Source organism: Rhinolophus sinicus, linkage group LG04, assembly GCF_036562045.2.
Source record: "Rhinolophus sinicus isolate RSC01 linkage group LG04, ASM3656204v1, whole genome shotgun sequence".
Classification (NCBI taxonomy): domain Eukaryota; kingdom Metazoa; phylum Chordata; class Mammalia; order Chiroptera; family Rhinolophidae; genus Rhinolophus; species Rhinolophus sinicus.
In genome coordinates, this window is record NC_133754.1 from 75,885,725 (window position 1) to 75,913,521 (window position 27,797).

Here is a 27,797-nt window from a genome sequence, read left to right on the forward strand (position 1 = left end):
CTAACACCAGAAAGACACAGATGTGCCCTCATAAATATCTATTAATGCTACTTACTCCTCAGTTGACCAAATACTTTTAAAATAAATGAACACAAATACTGTAATGTCATCTTTCCTCAAAACTGGTTTCTCGTTATACATTCACATGGCAATGATTCCTGTTAAAGGTAGCCTTAGAAAAGTTCTAAATCTCACTATTATTGTAGATATGCAACTTCACTGCTAATAAAAACTGTGATAAATCCTGGCCTGAGTATGGGAACAGCATAGAAATCTGATGATTCAGAACAAAAGGGGAGGGAGAATCCTTTTAAAACACACGAAGAAAAAGACATATTGGGAAAGATGGGTGAAAGCAAGGACGTTCCTGGCCAGCACACCCAGGAACACAAGTTCTTGAGAGGCAGAGGCCTATGGAATTTAAGGGAGCCACATACGTCTGGCACTAGCCCAGTGTTCATAGTTCTCAAAGGGATGGTTCATTTAAATGTTTTATGGATGAGTTGAATTGAAGGAATTAGACTAATAAAATTGTAATGACGATAACGAAAATGTGCTATACCAATTTTAAAAGTAGGTTGTTTTATATTAATGAACAATCTGATTTTTAAAGTATTATTCAGATGTTAGCATAAGGGAGCAATGAAATTGCTTTGAGCAAGACCCGGATGCCATGACGTAAAAGTCAAATTTTACTCAACTTTAAAATATCAGAATGATTTTAAACATGTGGAAATAGGCATGCCATTTTTAGAGCACAATATTTTACAAAATATTTTCTCTTAAGACAAGAACAAATAATATTTCTTATTTATAACTTTGTTATGCACTGGCAATGGTGCTATGATTGTTTTTGTGAGACAACAGAACCTATCTTGGTATGTGATTTGAAATATGGCATTTTTTATTTTTTTAAGTCACATATTTACATACAGTATTTCTGATTAACTAATATGAGCATTTTCAATATTATGTGGCTTGACTGAGTAATCTTTGGCCAGAAATTTTACTCTTAGAAATATGTTCTAAGGAATGGTTCAAAAGAAGAATGGTTCTTTGTATAAAATGTTTATAGCATTATTTGTGATTACAAAAGGCTGGGCCAATCTTAACTTCAAAACAAAAAAGAAAAATGGTTAAGAGAACAACAATAAAACATGTATATACATACACACACACACACACACACAAGTGAGGGAGTATTATTCTGCAGTGATTTAAAATGAAAAGGAAGACTGAGAAAGTCTGGAAAATTATTATAAAATATAATAGCAATTAATATATACACCTTATTTCTGCATAAAAGTTATATATATATATATATGATTAGATAAGAACTTGAAGAAATGTAAGAACATATAGACTTATAAATAACTTATATTTGCTTCCTTTCAAATATTTAAATTGACTTAATAATATGTTGAATTAAATGACCTTAAATGGCTGAAAATGGTTCAGTCTCAATAATTTTTAAAATAGTATATTTTATAATTTGAATAATAGATACATTGTTAGAAATTTTATATTGATTTATAGAAGTATTGTACTCTTAAGTCATACATGTGTCCAATCACTTTTATCCATTCTTTAGTCTCAAGTTTATGTATTCTATCCATAGACTGTTGAGTGAAATTGTTAAGAATACTATTAGTAAACATTTCCGATTAATACAGTCAAAGCTTAAAGTTTTAGTAATGTAAGTAACTAGTGTTCTTTTGCTAGATAGACAGCTTGGATGGGAAGGGAGTGGATAAAGAACTTAGGAAGGGAGCAGATTATAGCCTCGTAGAATCAAAGGAACTCCAGAGTTCTCCCATCCATTCTTTGACCAGTGGAGTTTCTGTGGACAATTTGCAGGGGGAAATTCCTAGCCTTTCAGTAGTCCACTCATAACTCTGGGATCCCGGGATTAGCCCTGATGTCTAAGGACATGGATCTAACAACCAATTCAGTAGTCATCCAGGAGTCACTTTTATAATTGCCATGCAAACTCTGTCTCATTTCACCATGTAGCCATCATTTAAAAGAGAATCCTTTTGAAATATTTTGTGAATGAACTGTAATTTTTTTCCCCTTAAAGGTAACATTTAGGTAGTCAGTATAAACAACATTGACTTTACATATTCAACAAATGTGTTAGCTTTCATTCATTGCAATTTTTATGTGGATATGTGGGATGCTAAGGCTTGTCATTTCCAATATTATAAGTATCTATTACAGATACTGGTCTTGATGCTTAGTTTAAAAAGGAAAGAAACTCTTTTGAGAGTTCAGTGCACTGGGAATTTCTACCAATATTTCTCTTCTAAGGTAAAATGTTACATGTTACCTGGATATTGTTTGTTGCATTTATTTAAAGTTCTCTGTTTGTTGCATTTATTTAAAGTTCTCTGTTTTTCCTTTTAAATATAGCATGTTTTCTCCACACTATAACAGAGAGTGTTAATTCAAATGTAGCATGGGCTGTCTGCCTAGCAATACTTTCATCTGTACTGTATGTGAAAATGTTGTCTGTGAAGGAACAGTATATTAGAGTGAATGCGGATACTTTGCTGTTAGACTCAGTGTGGTTTATTTTCTGCTTGTTTGAGAAAACGCTGAAGGATAAGGCTGTATGAAGGTGTCCAGACTTCCCGTTATAGTGGTTTGGTGTCTTATGTTCTTGCCATATTCCTGGCCTTTGAAAAATCAATGGGACTAAACCCTGACTTTTCCTTAAAGCTTGAGCAGACTAGATTATAGATATGTTCAAAACAGTTGAACCTTGGTTATTTTGAATTAATTTAAAGCACTCTTTGAAATATTAATTATTAATCCTGCAGAAACCCTTTATTTGGTTTTTTCTTCCTCTTGGTTTTTTACAACAGGAAATATTAAATGTCAAGAAAAGTACCATGCCATTATCCAAATTATCTTTTAATTAGTACCAGTTTAAACATTGATTACATTGAAAATCATTTCATTTCAGCCACAGCGTCCTGTGTTTACTCATGAAAACATTCAAGGTGGGGGGGAACCGTAAGTATTCTTCTTATCTTCTAAATTCAAGACTAACCTTGACCCACAAAACGGACGACTGATGTCCCAAAATAGAGGACGGTACAATTTTGCGAGTGAAAGAGATCAAAGTAACTAACATGCGACCTCTTAAAGAGCAATTGCAATAGTCTCCATCTTTCATAATGGAGAATAGAAGCTAATTATAAAAAGAAACCCATGATTTTGCAGAGAAGACTTTGATTTGTGCCCTAGAGTGAACTTCCAATACCCCAGTGACTCCTAAGACTTGTGAATCTGCCTCCCTCTCTGTGCTACTCACCATGTAAATTCTAAGAACTACAGCTTTAAAGACACAGAAAGCACTCACACATTGTTTTTGCACATATTTGGAGAGCAGGAGAATGCAACAGTAGACCTAACGTCATAAATTAGTGATGCAATTCCAAAGTTACATTCTGAGAAGGGTCTTTGAAAATGGCAGTATTAAAACATTCACTGTCATTCAGTTAAATGCCTTTTCCCACTTTCAAATTCCCTATCCTTGCTGATAAGCAAACCAAATCAACCTGAAGGTGTTAAACATTGTCTTTAACACTCATGTTTTGTGTGTCTTTTTCGGCTCCCTTTTGCCCATGAGAGATGTTCAGAGACGATCTATCTCCTATTGGCTCCTGCCTATTCTGTGAATCAATACCTAGGCCTCTGGGAAGGAGCATTTACAGAACTGAACCTTGTCAGGCAGACCTGAGCACACACAGTAAGCCGTCAGCCCACCGCCCAAGCTCTGCACACTTGGACAGAGCAACTCGGCAGGGCCTGGAGTGTGGCCTGGTATCTTCACCATCCATTCCCTCCTCACTTCTCACAGACCTGGCACTTAGCTAAAAGCATGCTCTTCAGATAGCATCTCTCACCTGAGACTGGCTCTCACCAAGCACAGCCAGAAGGTTTTCTTGTTAAGAAAAAGACTATGAAAAGAAGAGGTTGGAAATAAGAAGCATTTAAAATATCATTTAACTGGAAATTTTTAAAAATATAACCTGTCATTCTAAAGTTTTGGTTTGTTTTTATGTTCTCATTTATACAAACAATGATAGGATCACATCACAAAAAATGAATTCCAGGGCTGTTGAGGTGTACTCCATTATCAACACATCACATTAGCAACTCTTAAGGATTTTATGAATTCATAGGTATGTTATGTTCAGTGTTTATGTACTATGGAGTGAATACTTCCAATCGTGGTCATTGAGTGTTTGTGAAACCACAGCGTTCACAAATGGGAGAAGACACATTTTCAAAGTTCTGTTTGGGGCATTATAAACATTCTTTATTAAATTTCTATTTGATTACTACCCCAATTAGTGAGATAATGGGGTGTCGCTTAATCTCTTTCACTTAAAAAAATGGACTTTGAGTGAAAATAGGGATGCTATCATGTCACTAGAATTCAGAATTGTGGTAAAATATGTTATAGAAAAAGTTGCAAGTTATAGAGAAAGCTTCAAGTTTGGCTGGGCATTTCCTATTTAAAAGACAAATTTGCTTTTGAGGCATCCTGAACCCACCACCATCATTCATCTCACCAACACATCTTTCAAAACAGCATTTTTTTAATTGTAATCCAACTGCATTTCCTGTCATGCCACACTGATTTTGAAAGCCAACAGAGGCAGGAGGATTTCCGGAAGGTTTGTTTATGTTTCCATGAAACTCCCAATTTAAAACAATATATACATATTTATTTGTTTTTCTGTGGTCTAACCAAACCAGAATGGTAAGTACATTTGGACAAGTATGCTGGCTTTTGTCATACCAAAGTGAAGTAGGAGGTCATGCCAATTTTGGAGTTTTTAGCTCTTGGGACCTTGAAATTCTTCAAGCAGCTGGGGTTTGTGGCCTTAAATAGGCCTGTATCCATAAGTGGTTAGAGATGTGCCTGGGTAAAAGCAAAGCCTGAAAAGCTCAGTTAGAGAATATGATGTATATCCATTGAATTAGCAGCCCAAGAATGAGCGACGGTCTCTCTCAAATGTGAAATTGGAAAAGGAACTATATTGAAATCAACTTTCCCCAGGGCTATACAAAAAATAACATCCCTTCACACTTCGAAGTTAAATCCTTAAAGCAAACTACAAAATAATTTGACTACTCCAACCCACAGCTGGCCCCAGGCAAACATCCAACCTAAGTAATGTTGGTATTGAATACCTCTCGGTCTTTTTTCACACTGTTCTGAGATTCTGGCTACCTTTCTCTGTCCTTCCCCACAATCAGAATCATCACGCAACAGAAGACCTCAGAGGCCCAATCTCAAAAGAGGACAAGTGGCTGAAAAGATTTACTAGGAGGACAAAATATTAACAGGGGAAGAAATCTCTAGTGTTGGAATGTCAGCCTTTCATACCACGCCAGGGAAGATAATGTTTTCTAGGAGAATGTTAGGCACCACATCTTACCAACTCTTTCCCAGACACCACCCACCAAAGCCAAATTCATCCAGGTCTCCCAATTTCAAAAAATTCACGGACAGAGAGGAAAGCCAGTGGAGTTATGTCCCTGATTTATGACATAATGTTTGAGAGTTCAAGTGATAGAACAGTTTTGTTCTACAAAAATATGATTTTCTGACTGAATGAAGTAAGTACAGATAAATCATTCTTGTTCTTGAGCAGTATACAGTATTATCCACTTTTTAAACTTGGCTTTAAAGAACCCAAAATGCCCTAAAATGTGGTTCTTATTTTCTTACATTGGCAGAATTACTTAACTGTGATGAAGAGCAACAGAAAAAAATTCATCGATTTTTTTTTTTAAACACGCCCCTCACAGTATTGGTAATATTTTAGTAGTACTATGAGGTGTTCATCTTAACTGGATGTCCCCTGCTTCCTGGTCTCCTCAGCTGCTAGAATCTGTGCCTTCACTTTCCAAATGCCAGTCCATGTTGATATGCATTAAAATACCAGCTACTTTATTACCATAAATTCAATGTCTGAATTCGTCACTGATCATTGTCAACAAAACATATGCTCTCAAAGAATTCAGACAGAGGAAAGGAATGGTAACATTCTATCAGTAATGTTTTTATATATAAATTATTTCAAGAGAGAGTTTTTACATCACACACAATTAATCAGGGTCCCATTTTAGAAAGGAATTTATGTCCATCATCTGCTATTTGAGATTAGCTTAGTGACAACTGAGCATAGAATACATCCACTTGATTTCATAGGTGAAGTACATCAAATTTTCAAACTCTAAATCCTCAGAAAACACTGATTCATACTATGAAATTAAACTGCTTGAAAGAATTCCTCCTGGTGAAAATAACACACAAAACCTGTTTTATAGTAATTCCCACATAGTGATTTAGAAGACATATGTCTGAGACAAATTGTATATCTCAATTTAGAATCATTTGAAAATTCAACTTGCAAGCTACAATTATCTCCTTCTGATTTTGGCTTGCTCAAACTGTATTTCCTTGTTTTTATATAGCTGAATAATGCACTTAACACTTCTTTTATGTTCTGTAGTATTATTTAATGTCTAAATGATAGCTATCTATGCCTGGCCAATTGACAATGCAGGTCTGATTTATAAATTTTAAGTGTTTTAGCTCATGGATGTTATAATCTTGCTTGAATATTCCTCATTGCAAGTTTTGAAATGCTAACAGTGATCTAATTCCCAAAAGAGTCTAAATATTTCTATTTACAAACTTACCAAAGACTTATATTACCTAACTAGAATATGTTAAAAAGAATAGAAATGTTAAAAGTAAAACAAATATTGTATAGTTTCTGTATTTGCACAAAGGTGTAAAGATTTTTTTTAAACACATCCATTTGTCCTGTTTAAGGTTTCAGGCTCTGTATAACTATACTCCTAGGAATGAAGATGAGCTGGAGCTCAGAGAAAGTGATGTCATTGATGTGATGGAAAAATGTGATGATGGATGGTTTGTCGGTACGTGTACGTTTCCTTTCAGACACATTTGACCATTTTAAATGTGTTCACTTGCATGGCTCGATGTGATTGTCAAGCTTTCTTTGATTTCATAATGCCTTTGATCTTTCATACATTCATATACATTCATATACATTCAATCCCAAGGCAATGGTATTTTTAACATAATTTAGTACTGACTGCTTTGGGTATATGTGATTTTCTGCTAGTTTTATTTCCAGGTCAACTGAGAGAAGTTTTCTTTAGCACCAACCAGGAAAGACTGAGATCTAAGAACAACAACAACAAAAAAATGTTCCTTAGATGAGAGAAATATTAATACTGTGTTCGGTGGAGAATGTGAGTTGTCAGCAGGGAGGTTCTGATTTGAGAAAATGAAGTGAAGTGAGCAATTCACTGATTTACTAAGTCTGTTGTAGGTACCCTGAAAGTCCGGTGGTTCATCTTAGCTTTAGTGTGCGGTAGAAGTAGAGAGAAGTTCCATTCTGACCACTTAAATGACAATCCTATTCTAACCATCCTGAAAGAAGAATAGAGGTTTTCTGAGAGAACATTTATAGACAAGAGTGTCATATGCCAGAACACAGAGGAAAGAGGTAGTAAAAACATAGTAAAGGCATAGGCAGATGGAAGAGACAAAAGATGAGGGAATAAGAGCTGTTTATAGACAGGCAATCAGTGGGGAAATAATAAAAGAACCACAGCCAGATTTGTCTCTGTTTCTATTAATTCCCCACTTAGAGGTAAAGTGAAGTGGCTTACCTACACAGGAAAATCAGTCATCAGACTAGACAGTAAGTTCCAGACTGTCAAGGAGAAACAGAGCTTAGCGAGCCCGTTCACTCTATTTGAACTGGAAATCCTAAGGAAGGACTTAGCACACCTTTTAGAAAATGATTCGAAGGAATTAATGTTATTTGAAACCGAAGGTCATCATACTGATGGCCATTGTGCATTTGCTTTCACTCATATTAGAAATCATACCCAATGATAGAATCCCCATCCGCAAATAGGGGTTTATCTTTTCTTTTTCTTTAGTGACTTTATAAATTGTTCAAATTTTCTATATTTTATTAAGGACTCTGGCAGCGCTTTTGTAAACGAATCATGTGGCATTCAACATGATCTTCTATGAGATCATAAAGCGATAGTGACAGTGTTCGCAATAATGCCTTAATGAGACGTGACAGACCTTTTGATCACCAAACCAAACCTTACTGTTGTGCTTTTCCAGTCCATCATATCATACTGCCACCCTCACCCTTGTTTAGATGACTACCGTACTTGAACATGTCACCCCCCCACCAAATGCTTTTCCTATTTCATGCCTCACTCTTGTCTAGCAGCCTTGGTGATGGAGCATTATTATACTTACGTATCATTATACTTAAAAACCAACCCACTCAGCAGGGTTGTCTTTCCCTTCAGTTTGAGAGGCTGAGCTTTTCTGTTTAACCTGGTGTGACGGAAGCAGAGCCTTTAAGCCTACGAGGCACGGAATGCATCAGGCAGTATAGATAAGACTGCTTACTTTGTCTTCCTAAAAAAGGAAGTTTGAAATGAATGTTCTTCTTTTCCAAACCTTGCAGGGCTTGCTCTCTTAGTGAAGTCATGTAAATAGTTTTCCAACCCACATACATCCAGTGGTATCTCACTGTTTTTACCTCCCTTTCCTTTATTGCTTCTATTTTCAGGAACCTCAAGAAGAACCAAATTCTTTGGTACTTTTCCCGGAAACTATGTCAAGAGGCTGTGAATCACTCTCCCTCCTATTTATGCTGTATTTCAGCACCACATCAGCATAGCCTCGCCTGAAAGATCCCCGCAGGCCTCCCTCTGTCATGCCTTATGGTTTCCAATAGAAGTCACCCACCATCACCATCTCCACCTGCCACCAGACCACCAGCAAAGTAACTGCCACCGCGCCTTGGGGAGATTGGCAGACTTATTTCCGTGTGAACGTGCATATTCCTACTTTCTGCTCTAAACTGAAAAGTCTATATGTTGGGATCAGGAAGAAAATCATTATATTTAAAAAGGGTTAAATATTTGAAAGTGTCTCAAGGAGGCTCTCTGGTCCACTTTGGAAGATGTTTTCCCTTCAGGCAACCAGAAGATGGTTTACTACTCAGTGCTGTGGTGTGCATTTTCACATTCTTAGCTTGGCAGTATATTTTCCTTTCACGAGTTTGCCTGGTGTCCTAATTTACACAATATGACAACTGTACTTCAGCTATTGTTTGCCTGCACTTATATGTTGTAATACGCACAGTGATTACAAAATCTAAAACAAAAGTAGGAAAGTTAATTCGGATGAGTGTGATTTTGTTGATTGAATGTGAATTTTCAAATAGGAGTCTTTTCCTGCGATTCTTTTGTACATTTTAGAAGTGCAAACACTAAGTGAATAAGAGCTTTGGGTAATAATTATCAGAATATAAGAGGTTTAGCTAGACCAGAAAAACAATATTGTGTTGTAAAGTTGCATTGCTATTTTATATTAAAATGTAATAATCAGCATCATGAACAATAAGCTCTTAGTGTTTTATTTATCTGATAAAATTTAAATAAAAGCAGTGTTAGTGAGAGGTGCAAAGAGTTATTCTAACATAGACACTTGAAAGTATCTGTAAGCAATATTCATAGGTAAGACTTTTAGGGTGTGTACACATATACATTTGCGATTGTTTGAGAACAGACAATCCATAGGATATGTTGTGCATTTTATGGAAATGTAAGAGAATCCCACATGTTATTTTATAGAAATAGAGTACGTTAGAAGCATCACAAGTATTAAGGCTGGTTTTAGCAAGGATTACGATCAATACAATTATTTTTACTATGATAATTATTTTTCTTCTATGGAACTCAGAATCCTGGCTACATTTGAAAACAGGAACATGTTGAGCCTCATTTTCCTGGGTTGTGTAAAATATTTCCTCGGAATACATTAGGCACTTTTTAGAGGCAATGTTAAATCATTCAGGTTATATTTTCTGCCCTGCAGTAGAACTTTACAGGATGATATTGGGACCTGAGAGATTTAATGTGATTAATAGTGCCTGAATTACACACACCCTGAGAACTAGCTTTGTATTTCTTATGACTTTGCATAAGAACTGTTCATATTTGGATCTTGGGCACCTTACAGATAAAACTTTTTATGGCATTTCTTCTGTGGACAGCGATTGATCTTTTCACAATGTATGTAGACTCTAGAATTTTGTACATATGTTTGCTCTTTTTTTGTACAGACTATTTAGTTGTTGAGAAAACAAGGGAATTTCCTAATTTGGTCTTTATCCTTCGCTTAAACTAAGCTACAGGTTGTCCTTTACATATCCCACAGATCTTAAGCACGCCTTGATAGTGTGATTCTGTAAGATAGCATTTATGCAGAGTTTATGAACTTAAACGATCTTAGCAGCCAAACTGAAATGTACATAAATATCGATTACAGAGGGATTTCATTGGGAAGAAGGTAAAGAAACATCTTTGAGTAGCCTACCTAGATTACTGTCAAGTTCACAACCAGCTTTATATTTGAAAGGCTTTCGGTTTGAAATTAGGTCAACTGCATGCAGCTTTGCTGATAAATGAATAATTATCTTTGATGCCATTTATGAGAAAAGACTTCAATATCTGTTGCCTGTCATATTTAAGAAAAATGGCTGTTTCTACTCTGTATCTAATTTTAAAAGGAAAAATATTCATACCTGGCTTTCAGGTAATTGACTTTGAATTCTTACAAGCAAAGGTCATTGTGTTTTTTCTTGAATAGAGATCTAATAAATTTTGCTTGGAAGTATACTTCATTTTTTCTTCTTAACGTGTATCCTTATGTGAATTGTGTATTTTATCCCAATTTGTTCGATAAACTAAGAGAAAATGCATTGGTTCTGTGTTCTCTTGACACACAAATGGAGAAAAGATGTATCTGCATCAGCTCAGAGAATATTTTTCAACCCTCACTTGCTAAATACACTTTGGGCTAAAATTTGCTCTTCAGCTTAAACGACACATTTTAAGATATTCCTGCCTCACAAACAGCTAATTTTCCCAAGGAGAAGTTAATTGCCAGAAGGTGTAAACACTTTCCCAATTCAGCTATCTTAAAATGTTAAATCCTTGCCCTAAAAAAGCTTTACCACTATTGGCATGTCAGACTCACATTAATACCTACAAACTTTTAATAAATTTCAAGTTATGTGTGGCAGTTGGGGGTCATTTCTTTTCCTCACACAAATTGTAGATAGTTAGCTCTCCATCTTGGATCCCCCTAATATACTTTGGTCCCTTCTGGCTCTAAGTATTTCAGCTCTCTTCCACATCTATCACTCACATGTTCAGAAACTGGTACATTTGTTGGTTGGTAATTCAGTTATCAAAGATGTCTTGTCACATTGCTTCACCTTAATGCCCATCCTTATCCCCTCTGTTCCACTGGATAATTTCCACTACACAATTAGCTTTCCACTAATGTGTGTTCCCTTGGTGTGAAGACTATGCCACATAATATCCTTTTGCTCCTGTTTTCATCAGAGCATTTGTGGGTAATTTAACCAGGTAAATCTGAATTGCATAAAATGCAGGATGCTTGTTTGCACTCAGAGGTTGCTTCCCATTTCTCTTTACAAGTGAATCTGTTGTGAAATGATCAGCACTCTAAAAATATACATCTGGGATTTTAAAGACACCTGCATCAAAATCTGGATTTCTTTGTCCCACCTGAGAATTAATCATTTGTGCTTCTCTGTAAAATCCGCTGAGGTGCAGCCTCAGCTTTACCCAAGCCCTGAGCTCAGGAAGTCCTACCCAGGTATGCAGTGCTCCCAGGCTTCTATCACAGCCATGCAGGCACTGCTATGGGATCCAGAAGAGCTGCAGCCATGGTTTGACCCTCCTGCTGTGCTTCTCATTACAAATGTCAGGATTCTGGGTAGAATTTGAATGATATTTTGTTTCAAAATTGATGCTTAATAACCTATTTTACTTGATGTTATGTCAATGCCTGCTCATCATTACACACCAAGAATTACTTAACATGTCTCATTTATGTACTGAAGGCTGCCTTGGTAGGTGGGGTAGGATTCATTGCTGTAAACACAATACTATGAGGTCTGGAAAGCACTGTCTCTATTTGCCAGGCTTGATTTGCTGCCAGGCTCACATTTGTGCACTAACTGGCCAGTTAGTTTATGTGCCATGTCCCAATCTTTCCTTTAGCTACACCCTCACTAAAAACAGGCATGTCCATTTCTTATTTGGGGGAAAGCAGAAAGAACCTGTTTGAGTAACTTTCTTTCCACGATCATTCAACGCTTGATCTCCTTGTGTAGGTGGTCAGTTTATGTAGCCTGATAATTTCTTCCTATTCTTTTCCAGATTTCACCCACAAAAGTAGATATTCTTTAAAGAGTTACTTAATCAAATAGACTAAGCACTCTGCTTCCACAAGCTTGTTTAAGATTTAATCATTTCATCCCTCTTTCCATATTATAGCCCTGTGACAGTTGTTTATGTATCAATTATGATTTCAAATTATTTGCTCATCATGGATGACTGGGTCAGAGCACAAGCATTATTGGCACTAGTAATAAACAGTCAATACCAAGAATTGGCAAACTAGGGCTTGTAGACCAAACTCAGCCTGCTACCTGTTTTTTTATGGCCTGCAAGCTAAGAATAGTTTTTACAGAAGAACATTGGTATTGATTTGATGATAAAGAACCCTAACTTTGAACCCCAAGTGAAATGTTATCTCCCCAGTAAAAAAAGAACCCCTCTTTTTACTGGTAGATCTGTCTATATTAGAAAAACTTTACCCTATCATTATTATATTTTGAATATCACTAAAAATTGGTGAAATTTATTTTCTCTCTCCCTTATGTAAGTATGTAGTTAATATCCTCAATTTTGCCTCCTGGCCCACAAAACCTAAAATATTCACTGCCTGTCCCTTTACAGAAAAAGCCTGTGAACCCCTGGTCTATGCTAATTGTCAGCAACAAACCTGGAAACTGATGAGAGGGAAAAGAATATTGAAAGTCTGCTATATACCTGACTGTTATATGTATTTCGCATCTTTAGCCTCACAACAAATCGAAAAGGAAACCTGTTTTGTGCCCACTTTATAGATGAGAAAGCTGAGGCTTAGAGAAGTTATACAAAATATGTGATAGAAATTGGATTCAGAATCTGGTGTGTCTATCTCCGAGCCTGTACTCTGAGTTCTTCTAACCCACTTGGTGCTGAACACAGTGTTGACCAAACTGTGCAATCCCAGTTAAACTGCTGCACCCCTCTACCTCCTTCCCTCTCCACCATTCTCACAAACTTTCCCATCATGAACACTCGTGGCAGGATCTTGCTGGGCACAGGATGACAAGAAAGAGGTATATGCTCAATCTAGTACAACAGTGTTTCCCCAAGGAAAGCTAACTTTGGTTTCTAAAAGTACACAGTGACCTGTGAGGATATAATTTCAGTTGCCTCTTTTAACTGAGCTTGAGCCTGTCCATGAGCTGTGATTCATTAAGGCCCTAGAGGCTGTTATAGACAGTGAGCCAGCTGGGCAGCCGGCGGTGGCTTTGGGAAGAGCTTGTATTGTTCAGCCACTTGGAGCCAGGCAAGTCCAGCGTGCTCTAGGAACACAGTGTGCTCACTGGACATCTTTTTTATCTACAAAGCTCCAGGATACACTAGCCATTCTCTGCTGGGTGACTCACTGTGTGACTGAGAGCGTTAACTCACTGCTAAATTCAGCCCCTCCGTCGCTCAGGAAGGTTCCATCTGAGCTCATGCACATACATATATCTTGACCTAAAAACCTTTCAGTACAAGACAGAATCCTGCCTAGCGAATCTTCACCTGTTCCTTTGGGGTTTCTTGTTTCATACTTTTGCCTAAAATATGATGAGTGACTCAATTGTCCCAGTATCTTCCTAAAATAAGTGTCATTTTACATAGACCATTTAAATAAATTATCATTAACAATACCAACGGACAGGTGTCAAATCTCGTACTGATATTACAGGAAGCTTGAGAATGACTTTTTAAAGTATTTTCAATTACACAAGCAACAGATGTATATTGTAGGAAAAATTAGAAAATATAAATGAGCAAAAAGAAGAAACAGAATCACTAACAGTCCCATTTTTTAGGGTAAAGATTACTTCGGAACATATTCCCCTAGTATTTTTCTGCACGTGTGTGTGTGTGTGTGTGTGTGTGTGTGTGTGTGTAGTATGCAGGCAAAGTGGGCTCATATTGAACATACTGTTTTATAACCTGCACTTAATATTGAATGGGACTCTGAAATAAAGTGAATAAACCATGTTTTCGAGTCAATTTGATATTATCACAGTTTACAAAAAGATTGAGGAAAAGTCAAAGACAATCCCCAGGAGTCATGACAATGCAATTCACTCAAAACCAAGAGACAAAAATTACAGAATTATCACTAGGCTAGAAAATCTCTTGCAATCCAAGGAATTGGTAAAGGAAGGGGGGAAAAAAGAGAGAGAAAAGAAAATAGTTATTACCTCTCTATCGTAAGCCATCACATGCATTAGGCATTTTTACAGCTAAAGAGTGACTAAAGGGAGATATGAAATTGAGAAATATGTGAACTACTGAGCAGTTGGATACAACATCCAAACCATCCTGGGGTTAGAAAACTGCACAAGTTTTGAATCAAAACTGACAGGATAACTGCTGAGTAGTTCAGCTTATGCCTTCACAGAAGAGACCCTCTCCCCTGCACACACACATACACATACAGCCACCCAAACAGAAAATAACCAGTGGTATATTCAGTGATGCAAGAAAAAAGTTCTTGGTCCCAACAGGTAAAACTTTAGCAAGATTTCCTTACTCGTTGTTAATTACGCATTGTTAATTATGCTGAGTCTCTAGCAGTATCCCTCACAGAGAGATGAGTTCCCATCTCTGATCTTAACTTTCTCCAGTCTTTTACATGTCTGCACATTAATCAGAGCCTGGGGAGTTTGGAAGATTCAGTAACAAAATACTTTATGGAGTCTTAGGTCATTGAACAACATTTTGCGGAATGTTTAGACTATAAGACTAGTTATTGAAGAAATTATCTCTTTTTGACCCATTTGTTGAACTCATCTTCGTGGCTGAAGCTCTCTGTATGGGTTTATTGAGAAGCTATTCAAAGCTTTTTATGTCTCCACACGCTCCAGGGATTTCTGAATTATTGTCTTGTTAACCCTTCAGAATTCTGGGTCTCCAACATTTGCAAGGGTTGCTTCCATGATAACTACACCCTCAATGGGAGGCACAGCACATTTCTAAAATATAATCACATAACTCAGAAAGGGTGAGCTGAGGAGGAAAAAAGAAACAGGATATAAATACCTGGATCTCTTCAGATAATGCCTCGGGGCCCTCAGACTTTTCGAGATCTCTAGTTGGCACCCAATCCTAAAATGAGACTATTTTGTCTACTCTGTTCCACCATATGTTCTCAATCATTTGCTTCAAGAAGTTATCTCAAATACACACTCAGAAGAACTTTCAAAGGAAATGTCAGCAGTCTGCTAATTTCCCTTCCACAAGGGACAGAGGGTGGCATTGAAACAATCAACTGTGTTTGCCACTGAGTGTGTGTGTGAAAGAGAGAGAAAGAGTGTGTGTGTGTGTAATGTGTATATCTTTACAGGCAGTGTTAAAGTATGAAAAAATAGAAAATGAAAGCTAATAATATCAGAAGCTATTACTTGGATAATCATGAAATATCAATGCTCTTCCTCAGGGTGCAAATATTGATAAGGCCATGATAAAGTATAAGTTCAAGTATTTATAGATAATACTTATCCTTGAAAACTTCCCTTGGACAAATAGCAAGGAATCAGTATATCTTTTCTAATGACTCACTCACTATTCTTTAATTATATAAAGTAAAATTTGTCTCAAAATTAGATTGGCATAAATATTGATTTTATTGGATCTACAAGGCAAACTGGAGCACTTTGTTGTTGTCATTGCTCAAAGACACTAGCCTATATTTAAGCCAGTGCCACTGGTTTTTTCTGCAGGTGAGCCTTGATACAAGGAATACGATATTGAGATCAAAATTCCACTCAAACTTGGCATTCTGGCTTGAAGATTCCTGAGTGAATGCCACCAACATCTCAACTAAGCGCCTCTGGGGCAGACTCGGAACTGTTGATACAGCAAGATGTGACTGATAATACCACTGAGCTCATCTTGGTGACTCAGTATAGACAGAGGCTGTTTAATTCAAAACAAGAGAAAACTCACACACAGAGACATCAAGCTATTCAGAACCTGTGTATGTCACCATAGACGAGACTGGGGACATGAGATCTACTTTTTAACAAAAACGCCCCCCTCAAAGACTGCTCCTGTACAAACTAACCAATTGTTAGCTTCTCCAACTTGCTGATAACATAGGCTTCTCCTTAAAACAATTGGCATTTTTCTCCTAACCTTTCAGCAAAGTAAGATAGTTAGTGGCAGACAGAAATGAGTTGGAACTAGCAAGTTGATCTTTGACCTACTCCCTAGGAAAAACACTGGGACTATTTGTTCCAAGCATTTATAATGAGGCCTCTAAAATACCATTGTTTTTCTCCCTCTCCCTCACTCTCTTTCTCTCCTTCTCTTTTCTAATGGAGGAAATCTCAAGGAACTGTGAGCTAGTGCTATCCAGACCTCCCACGCACCCAACATCCCTCAACACACGCAGAGTTATGCCTTTGGTCAGCTGTCAGATGACATGACAACAAGCTTAGCAGACATCTGCTCATGGATTAATGCGCATGGTATTTCTTTCACTATCAAAGATAAATTGCTAGACAGCTGTATTGAAACCACAGCAGACTTCTCAGCACTGATGATGCATAGATGAGATGATGTTTTCTAAATAGGGTCATGAATAATCTTCTTAGCTCAGGAGACATTTTTCCCTGCAACAAAAGATTTAAAGCAACAAGGACCATGGTGTAAACTCCAAATCTAAATGTGTCTAAGTCTCCTTTTTGACTGTGTGTAGATGCCGATAATGACATATTATTTGAGGTTCGTTCTGGAATTCAGAGTTTACCAAAAAAATGAATGCTTTGCCAACATAACTCCCATAATACAGTATGAAAAGCATATTTTCAAATTCAGACTGAGGTTTCTAAGGAACTGGCCCTGACCTGGTGACAACTTCAGTTAGCTTGTAAAATAAGTACAATAAAAAAATAAATAAACCACATAATGTGATCTGAGGAGTAAATGAGATAAAATATACAAGCAGAATCTAACACATATTTGGCACTAGATAAAGGACAGTTTTCCTGACCTCTTTTCTTTCTGAAGTTACCATTTGGGCTGCTTCTAAGTAACATCAAACATTTGGATTATTAGGTACTTCTCAGGCTGCACTGCCAAGTTTCAGAATCTAAGTGTTTAAAGAAGACAATTAGAATATAGCATTTAAAAATTCATTTTAAATCAATACAATTTTAAAGCAGATACTGTATTGTATAAAACAGGTATTGTCATTTTTCATAGTAATCTCATCACTTCTTAAGAAGGAAATGATCTAAAAACAGAGTTCAAAGCTAGAAATCCCATATTTCCCCGAAAATAAGACCTGGTTTTATATTAATTTTTGCTCCAAAAGATGCATTAGTGCTTATGTTCAGGGGATGTCATTCTGAAAACTCATGCTGGGACTTATTTTCCGGTTAGGTCTTATTTTGGTGGAAACACGGTAGAAAGGGAGCAGGGTAGAAAAATAGGATAAAGTGCTACCAGCCATTAGCTATTTTGATGGTTCCAACAGAGATATAGTCTATGACAGAGGCTACAGAAACCCTAGTAGGACTGAGGGGTGATGGATATACAACCAGACTGGAAGTCTAGAACCCAGCATTATGGAGCCCTGAATTCTGCCCTTACATCATCTGTGACATTGAGAATTTACTGGAATGGCCAAGATGTCAATACCTTCAACGGTAACATGAATAAAATCAACTGAATCATCAACATCCTTCTATTTCTAAACCGTCCATGAAATATTTATGGGAAATATTTCAGGAAAAATACCAGCAGAATGAGTGGGAACTGGATACGAATCTCAAAGAAATGGAAACTCATAAACACTGGTTCTGAGGCTAGAAATCTTGCATTGGAATGAGAACGGGAAATCGTGACTAGAGGCCAAACGGTGAGCTCAATCTCTTACATGGGCTGGATCAGTTCAGAGTACAGCACAAAACAAAGGGCATGAAGAGACAATTTTTTAAAAAGATAAAAAACAAAAGAAACATAGAACTACTAAGCATATAAATAATTATACATCCCCAAGAATAAAAAATATAATAAAATAAATTACAATTTTTCACCTAGCAAACGCAACCATGCAAAAAGTCATCTCCACATCAGGTTTGTGGGAATGTAAATTGATGGAATTCTTGGATGACAATTTGACATTCATAACAAATATTTTAAAATATTGTATATCCATTGATCCAGCAATGCCATTTCTATATATTTATCCTACGTATTTACTCTATATAGTTATTTTTATATATTTAGTCTGTATATATTTAGTCACCAGAAGTAATTATAAATGTGTTCAAATATTTAGCTACAAATATGTATAGTCACGTTATTTCTGACATCAAATAATAATTTTTAAAAAACCCTAAATATCTAATAACGAGAATATTAAATAAATTGTGGTACTTTTTACTATGAAATACCATATATTCATTTAAAAATGGCCTCATGGAAAAATATTTAATGATGTATAAACATATATTTATGTATTACATACATATACATAAAATTAACTAAATATTGAATCCTATCTTAACATTATCCATTCCAAAAATTTAAACACTCATATTAGGAAAAAATAACTCATCAGGATAAAAACAATTGGTCTTTCAGAATAGCCTCCCCTCCTATGTTTCCTTCCTAAGGCAGTTCCCAGGTGAATGGGAAGAAAGAGAGTTTAACATCTTCATGGTGGTAGAAAAGACCTGGGATCTTGGGCAGGATGTCTTCTACCTCTTATGGTCTCTAGGGCCGAGTCCCTTGTCCCCTGGGTGTCTCCTGACCTTCAGGGCTGAAATCTGAGGATGGTCTAATTGGTGATCTGATCTCCCTTGGTTTGCTCAGGATGATCGCTTCCTGGCTCTCAAACTCACGTTAGCTTCTGCAGGCTGCAGACTCCTGAATATCTGCCATGCCCTTCCTCCAGCCTCTGGCCCAGCAGTGCACCCGGACTCTGCTGTGGGGTCACCTCTCGCTGCTGTCATGTACACCATTGCAGATCCTTCTCTTCTCAATTCTGCATCCCCATTAGATAAAGAACAAGGGCAGCCTGAAAAAGCTAAGCCCCACGGCCCCCTTGCTGCCCGACCACACCTCTTTGCCAAGTTTATTTTGACGTGGCTGCGGTTCAGACTGCTCTTGAAGTTAATTCATCTTAAAGCATAGGTCTCCGGAGGGGAAATAAAGAAACACCACACTCTGTTCATTCTTTCTCTCTTTCTCCATCTTTCCAGCATTTCCCAGCACAGAACATCGCCCAGCTTTTCTTCAATTCCCGCCATACCTTTCCCCTTCCTCCTATTCTAGCTAAGTATGCAGGGGTCTCTTCCCTGCATGATGGAAAAATTCTCTGAACAGAGCTCTCTATAATCAGTTATTAATTTGGCAAAGCGAAGTAGAAAGCCTTTCTCAAGATATAGCTTCCAAGACAAAAGCTTACATCTTTCTGGTTCTGAAACACAAAATATTAATATTGAATATTAACTTGGTCTTGGAATTTCTCTTATGAAAATTATATTTAAATAAATGCTGAGGCCAGAAGATATAACTTTATAATGGTGATAAACCAAGGTATGGAAGAAATGATTATTTAATCATAGAAAACAATGTGAGAGTGTGTGGGAAGTGACCAGGGTGGCACGAAGCTTTGGGAAGATGACTCTGGAGGCTTTTGGAGAAGCAAGATGGAAGCCAAGAAGCCAGCAGTGGTCCTGGTCCAAGTGGGGGGAAATGATCATCTGCATTAGGGCAACAGCAGTGGAATACAAAAATAAAATAAGCAAGACTTAGCCACTGATTGGCTTTAAGAATTGAAGGAAATGGTGGACTTCGTGATGACTATGAGGCTTCAAGCCAAACCAAATATAGGATTGATAAAAACAGTACAAGTAACGGCCCACTTTCAGTCTTGCTCTTAAAATGAAATGATGGTGATTTATTTTCCACATACAAGTTTTCTATTATAACAATATAGACGTAAAAGTGAAGAAGGAAAATTTTTTTTTCTTTTTTCTTTTTTTTTTAATTTATTGGGGTGACAATTGTTAGTAAAATTACATAGATTTTAGGTGTACAATTCTGTATTACATCATCTATAAATCCCATTGTGTGTTCACCACCCAGAGTCAGTTCTAAGAAGGAAAATTTTTGAAATTCAAAAATTTGTACTGAATAAGTATATTTAATGGCATTAAGAAGTGCAATGCATATATTTTAAATAAGTGCTCATTATTTAGAAAATAAAGTTTATCACTTACGTTCAAAGGATGATAGAAATCAAAAGGTAAAACGCTTACTTAACAAAAGTATCTAAATTTACAAGTATCATCTCACACAGTATATACACTTTGTGGATTTCTCTATTTTTGCACAGTTATCTAAGTACTTTTTGCTTCAAGTGGTAGTAGAGTTGAATTCAGATCACTAGTTGAATTTTTATGAAATTTATTATTTTGGTAGAAATCATGTCAAGCTATATATAAACTGTTGTCCACTGTGGTATGATATTAGGATGTTTGGAACATCAATGTTTGATTAACAATTATTATACAGTGGACTTTACTCACAACTACTGAGATGTATGAAGAAAAGTATAGCTTATTTTCCTTAACCAACCTAATTCTTCACAGATTTTTTTTATTAACACAATTCACACACCATATCCTACAATTGAGTGGTTTTTTGTATATTCACGATTGAACAACCATCACCACTATCTAATTCTAGAACACTTCTATAACCCCAAAAAGAAACCTCATACTCATTAATAGTCACTTCCCACTTACCCCTCCCTCCAGCCCCTGGCAAACTCTAATCTACGTTCTGTCTCTATGAATTTGCCTATTTTAGATATTTTATACAAATGGAATTATACACTATGTAACCAACCAAATTGCCCCTATGAACTCCCATCCCATTGGGTGACAGTAAAAATTTGTTAGCTCAAATTTAGCAATCAATAATATCTCACATGATTCTAGTTTAAGGCCATTTAATTTTGGTAAGGACTCATTACACTCAATAACAGATTGCTTCTCCCCTTCTTTCTTCCTTTCCAAGTGATCTGAGTACAGGGAAAAACTTATGAGTCCTCCTAGCAATGGTTGGAGGGTGGGCTGTCTTCTTCTGCTGGCTTCTGGGGGCGGTGACCTGACAATGTTGAGCTCTTCATCAGTGCCCTTCAGGACAACTGGTCCCTACTAGACTCTTAGCAGATGATGGCTTCCCTTGCTGCTGTCTCCTGAGCCCAACACTGCTTCCCACCATCTAGATCACTGCCCATGGCAGCCTCCTCTTGCCAACTCCATGTCTCTGCCAGCTCGCAATTCTGTCAGCTCCTCTGAGAGTGGGCCTGGGCCATTTCTTCCCCACTGTACACCCTGCACCTGATGTAGAGTCTAGCATACAGTAGGCATTCAACAATTTTTTGAATGGGTGAATAAATCCTTCAAAATTCAACTAAAATGTTACCTTCTCTGTAAGCTTTTCCCAATAAACCCACCCTTACCCACAACAAGTTAATCTTGTAGCTAGTGGAGCATTTGTAGGCTGTACTGTAACCCAGTGTATATTTGTCATCTCTCATACATTATAAATCCCACCTCTCCTTCAAGCCCAGGTGAGGAACTTCCCAAGGCTTCTTTCATGTCCATGATATATAAATGATGTTCTCAATAAATATTAAAAGTAATTGAAGGCTTGTTATTTCTAATTAGCTAGATTTCTTTTTAAAAATAATAACATGTAAATTTTACTAAATAAATCATATGGCGCAAGTGGGTATCAAATGAAAAAGAAGTCTCCATTCAGCCCCAGTTTTATGTAGTCTCTCCTATTTATGGAAATTTAGTTCTTCCCAGTATTTTGCTCTTCAAGTTTATTTTATTTTAAATTTTTTCCTCAAGTTCATTAATATTAAATAAGTATGTAAAGTATTATGTGATCATCCAAGTTATTAGAGAAAACTTACACTAGAAGTTTCTAGTAAATGATAGAGCTGTGGTTTGAATCTAGGCAGCTTGGTTCAGAACCAGTGAAACCACTGGTTCTGCAGAAGGAATTAGAGGCAGAGAGGATCACATTTGCAGCATCACCTGTCAGGATGAAAAGGCAAATAGGCGTCTTGCTGGCTAGGAGTTTGAATTTCATTCTGAAGGCAAGGACAAGCCCAGCTTCATCAGTTTCCTATCGACATATGCATATCTGAACTCTCCAACAGGATTGAAATCTCTCCAATAGCAACTCAAGTTTTTTTCCACTGCTGCCTGGCTGGTTGATCCCCTGACGTCATGTGCCTATGGATGGTTTCTGACATGTTTTAGACCCCAGACTAAATAAATCCAGGCACTCCTGAGTTAAAAAATAAAAGTAAAAAAAAAGTGGAAGAGTAATACTGAACTGAGAAGTTTGGATTTTGTACAGTGCACTGAGTTGGGGGAAAATTACTGTAAATCTCTTACTGTTCTTTTCAAATCAAAGTTCCACGTGTTACCTCCAAAGTCATTTCAGGACTCTATATACACACACACAACATTCCTTTAGAGGAAGTTTCGGGGAAAAGAAGAGAAGCAAGCAAGGCATTCTCCCAACTAAGTGGGGGGAAATTATTTTTCAGGACAGTCTCCCCTGAATCAGAAGTGCAGTTGATCAAACTAAAAGATGGAGAACAAAAGTGGAGGCTTTGTTAACTACTGTTATCCCAATAGAGGCATCAGCATGCTGTGGTTATGAGCACTGTCTCTGAACCAAGCTGCCTGGATTCAGACCACAGCTCCACCACTTATTGCCCATTTTCGACAAGTTATTTATGCCTTGTGTTTCCTTGTCAATTGAGATAATAACGGTACCTACCTGCTAGGGCTGGCGCTGAGGACTGAATGAGTTGCTATCCATGTAAAGAACATAGAAAAGTACTTCGCTGTCACCATCCCTGCCATCCCCCACTGCTGCTCTGCTCTCTTTCTGTTTTCCTCCACTGATGACGACCCGCTCATCCTCCACTTCCGCTAGACCTCCTTTTCAATAAGCATCATTTCGAGGCCTTCTATTTTATCCCAGGTAGCTATTTCTTTTATACTGCAATTCTGAACTGAAGAACCCAAATACCTAACTATATATTAGTGTTAGGTAGAAAGACACTTTCATTCTCTCTTTTCTTTGCATAATGCTCTCCTAAACTCCAGCCCATCCTGCTCTAGGGCAACAACGCCAGAATGGAGTAAATCCCCCAAACAAAGGGGCAAGCAAGGTGAGCATGAATGAAACCACTCCTGGCTTCCCTTTATTGATCACTGACACTCCAGCCTCTGTCCCAAAGGTCAAAGAATCCTGCTCTGAAAATGGACAGAAATCATGCTGAGATTTGGCTCCTGTTAAGCAAAAGCATCTTTGAGAAAGAAAAGACTTATGTCATTTTACAATCCTATCAACTTATACAAAGCTGGCCAATTTCTGGAAATAAATTTGTCATTGAAGGCATGAGGCAAACACCTTTTTAAATTATCTCAAGCAATCTGTGGCAGCATAATGCCAGGCAACACTCTCAAAGGACTCATTGTGAGTTTGTGCCGGAGGCTGCTAATTGCTGGCCTCCTTCCATCCCCCTCCTGCAAACACAGCACCATATTTGTCTTTCAGCTGTCACTATTTGTTAGGCGCCTATAAACAGAGAAGATTCTTTCTTAGCAACCACTGTGAGAAAGTCCAACACTACCATCCCCTCCCCTCCCAAAACAAGCCCAAAATGAGGAAAGAAAGGAAAATGAACCTTACAAAGTTACTTGTGAAAGTCAAAATGACAATCCAATATGGGAGGTTTCACAACTTCTGGCTGCCTTTGGCTTGGGGAAGAAAAGACTCTCAAGGAGCTTTTAGAAGCCAGCTGCCAACAGATTAATAAGAGGCGACTAGAAATGATCTCAGAGCCATTTGTAGACGTCTGGTCACACAGCTATCTGCAAGATAACCAAGAATACTCCAGTTACGTTACTCCATTTTCTTTCCTTGGAGAATGCCTTGGGCTGCCTCAGGCTATTTTTAGTCTTCAGTGTCAGATGCCATGAGAAGCCATCACAAAGGCAGTTCAAGGATTACATGTTCATCTAGAATAGGTAAAAGGCCTAGAAACCAAAATCACCAGAAAAAAAGCTGCTGGAGACCAAAGCCTTTGAAGGAGTCTAGAAAGGAGGGGCAATGGGAAGACAGGCTTTTTTGTTGACAGATACAGAACAATCTCTGGTGGATGTCACATTTCAGATGGAGAATTACAGAAAATCATCATATTGGTTCAAAAAAAAAAGCATGAACCTTGACCTTAAAAAAGAATATCACAAAGGATCTGTGGGAGCACCCTGGCCATTGCAGTTTTCAGGAAATTTACAATGTTTCTGGATTTAAATCAGTTGACGCTTGCCAGCCTGAGAACAGCCAGTTTGGAAAACAGGGCTGGTAGGCATGGAAACAGCAGGCAACATGGTAACAAAACTGATTACAGGGTTTACTGGAGAAAGAAAAACTGTGGAGAAGCTTCAAGAGGGAAGGCCAGCTTTGGTACAATTCTGCGAGTCCAGATAGTTGGAAATCTTAAATGAGGGTAACTAAAATATGCTAAGCTTCAGGAATTGAGTGGAAAGAATGAAACTTTTGTGAGCCATAATCCTTCAACTGCTGCCTGTCTGCAAGTATCAGGTTTGCTAATAATCAAAACAGTGAAAGTAAAAGACATCCAGAAGGAATTTTTTCATATTCAATGTTCTTATGCCCTTAAAGACATATTAAGAGATGTTGCAGAACTGAACTCTCATGAATGTTTCAAAACTGGAAAATATGAACATACTGTGAAAAAGCCTTTATTGATCGTCAAATTTCACATCATCTCATTGTGGTCAGTGTGTTATCTCTGCGGCATTACAGACAGGCTGAGGTTGGTAGGCAGCAGAGCCAGGCTTCTGATCTCAGCCAGGACTCATTCCCCCCTTCACCCAGCCTCCATCCTGCATGTGCTGTGATCTAGGTAATGATGCATTGTCACATCCAGATATAACAGGTCACTCCTGTGGTGCTGGTACTCCCCCACCAAAAATGCCATTGCAGTAGCAAGCAGAGAATAGTGCATATTTTTAATGTGAAAATGAGAAACAGTGTTGCATATTGTTCTTGTATTTTTTTTAAAGCTTCTTCTGTTTTCTCTTCCTCTCCCTTTTTCCTCTTTCTCTTTCCTCTTTTACTCATTCATCTTATATCAGTGCCCCACGCATTCTTACACATCATCACCATGTCCAGGGGAGCTCAAGACTTCCCAGGGTACTCGCTCTACAGCCTGATGGTACTTCAAGGACCACCCCACCCATATCCTCCTACTCACCCAGGTCTTCCGCCTTTTACCCGCTCCAGCTGCTTTGTTTGCTGATAACTTGATAGTAAAGGTAGTAATGGATAGCATCAAGGCCTACAGAACAAACTGGAGAATTAGTCACAGCTGCTGCCAACTTCCCATGACTTTTGGTCTCCTAGGAGGCCCTATTAACATGGCCAGAGTCATGGAAGAGAAGTGGAAACTGGGGGAAATCATTAAAGGTAACAGGTGTAGCTCAATTTGGCTGCTCAGCCTTTGAAATCGATAGATGGAGCTGTGGTTGGAGGACAGCAATGTGACTATATATGATTAGCACTATTGTGGAAATCACCATATTGCAACCTACTCCCCCCACCCCACATACAATTTTTAATCACTTTGTTTTTCCTTCTCCATTCCTCCCCAGTTGTAATTTAGAAATTTCAGAAACAAAATTTTTCCTATCAGGGTACTAAAAATGGTGCCTTTCATTAACCTCAGCTAAAGAGGGATAAAGGGTCCCCTAGTGACTTGAAGAGCATAAATTTTCTTTCCTATGTGTTTGATTTAACATAACATAAAAAAAGAAAAGAAAGGGAGAGATCCAAAAACATCTTTAGTCACGAAAAACCAAAAATTCTCCAGGATTATTTGTAATATGCATAATTGTATACATTATAACCATTCATTTACATGAACTTACACTTTAAGAAAATGTGATCTATACTGACAACGCCAAATGTTGGCAAGGAAGTGGAGTAACTGAAACTGTCATACACTGCTGGTAGGAATGCAAAATGATAAAACCACTTAGAAAAATGGTTGGACAGTCTCTTAAAAAGTTAAATATACACCTTCCACAGGATCCAGTCAGTCCACTTCTAAGCATTCACACAAAAGAAATGAAAACATGAGTGTAAACAAAGAGTTATACATGAATGTACACAGCAGCATTATTTACAATAATCAAACACCGAAAAAAAACAAATATTTACCAACAGGTATGGATAAACAAATTGTAGATTATCCATATGGTAGAATACTAGTTAGTATTTAAAAAAAAAAACAAGTACAGAGGAGGGGACGGGGCAGACAACTGATACAACAACGACATAGGTAAATCTAGAAATCATTCTGCTGAATAAAAGAGGCCAGACACAAAAGAGTCCATACCGCATGGTCCCATTCATACAAAATTCTAGAAAATGTAAACTAAGTCCATAGTGACAAAAGGCAAGTGAGTGGTTACCTGAGGTCAGGGAGGGATGCTGTTATACATCCTACATTGCATGATAACCCCTACATAATGAAAATTATAAGGCCTAGTTGATCCAAGATGGTGGAATAAACACTGTGCCTGCTTCCTTCCATAAACACGTTAAAATTACAACTAAAATACAGAACAATCAACCTGGAGAACCACTGGAAGTCTAACTGAACAGAAGTTTTATATCTAAGGATATAAAGAAGACACATTGAAACTGGTAGAAGGGACAAACATGCAAAACAGGCTGGCCCCAAACCATTGTGTGGCAGTTGAGAATAAGGAGGGATATCTCGGCCACAAGAGGCTCCCCACAGAGGAGGGAGGGACCCCAATCCCACACTGACCTCCCCAGCCCAGAGTACTGGTGCTGGGAAGAGGGGCTCCCACAACATTTGGTTATGAAAAACAGTGGGAATTCCGACCATCTCAGTGGAATGGAAGGCTGCAGGAAACCCAGACATTCTCTTAAACAACCCGCGCACAGACTCGCTCACTCATGGGTACTCACCCTGGGCTCCAGTGGAGAAACAGTGACTCAGTCGGGCATCGAAAGCATACGGGGGTAAAATGAGGTGTGTGGTTCTGTGATGAAACTGAAGAACAGTTGCCATTTTCCCTGCATAGGGTCCTCCTGTGCAGCCAGCAGGCAGGCACCATTTTTCCTATGTTGAGCCCTCCCCAAGAGGCCAAATCTGAATCTGATTGGCCTGGTGAGCTCTGCTGCTCCACCCTGCTGACTCATTGGGATCCCACCCCACTCAACTTGCCCATTGCCGGAGGCCAGCCCCACCTGCATTGCATTCTTTCTTGGGAAACTATCAAAGTCCAGCAGGCCCCAAGCAGGCAGCAACTGGCCTCCGTGTGCTCTGAGGTTTTGCTGAGTAGCTCCAGGCTCAGCACTGA

The 27,797-nt window shown here is 37.9% G+C and overlaps 1 protein-coding gene across 50 annotated transcripts in view; it reads left to right on the forward strand.

The window, feature by feature from the left end:
• Positions 1–10,787, forward strand: part of SORBS2 (sorbin and SH3 domain containing 2) — a 312,617-nt gene extending 301,830 nt beyond the window's left edge. For 45 of the 50 annotated variants that reach the window (XM_019736081.2, XM_074329790.1, XM_019736082.2 and 42 more), the window contains 3 exons: positions 2,969–3,018; positions 6,866–6,972; positions 8,667–10,787. In XM_019736081.2, coding sequence (XP_019591640.2) covers positions 2,969–3,018; positions 6,866–6,972; positions 8,667–8,728 — 219 coding nt within the window. In that variant the 3' untranslated portion in view covers positions 8,729–10,787. Of the gene's footprint in view, positions 1–2,220; positions 2,311–2,968; positions 3,019–6,865; positions 6,973–8,666 lie in introns of all 50 variants that reach the window. The other 5 variants (XM_019736078.2, XM_019736098.2, XM_019736108.2 and 2 more) reach the window with 3 other exon arrangements.
• Positions 10,788–27,797: the final 17,010 nt, after the last annotated feature.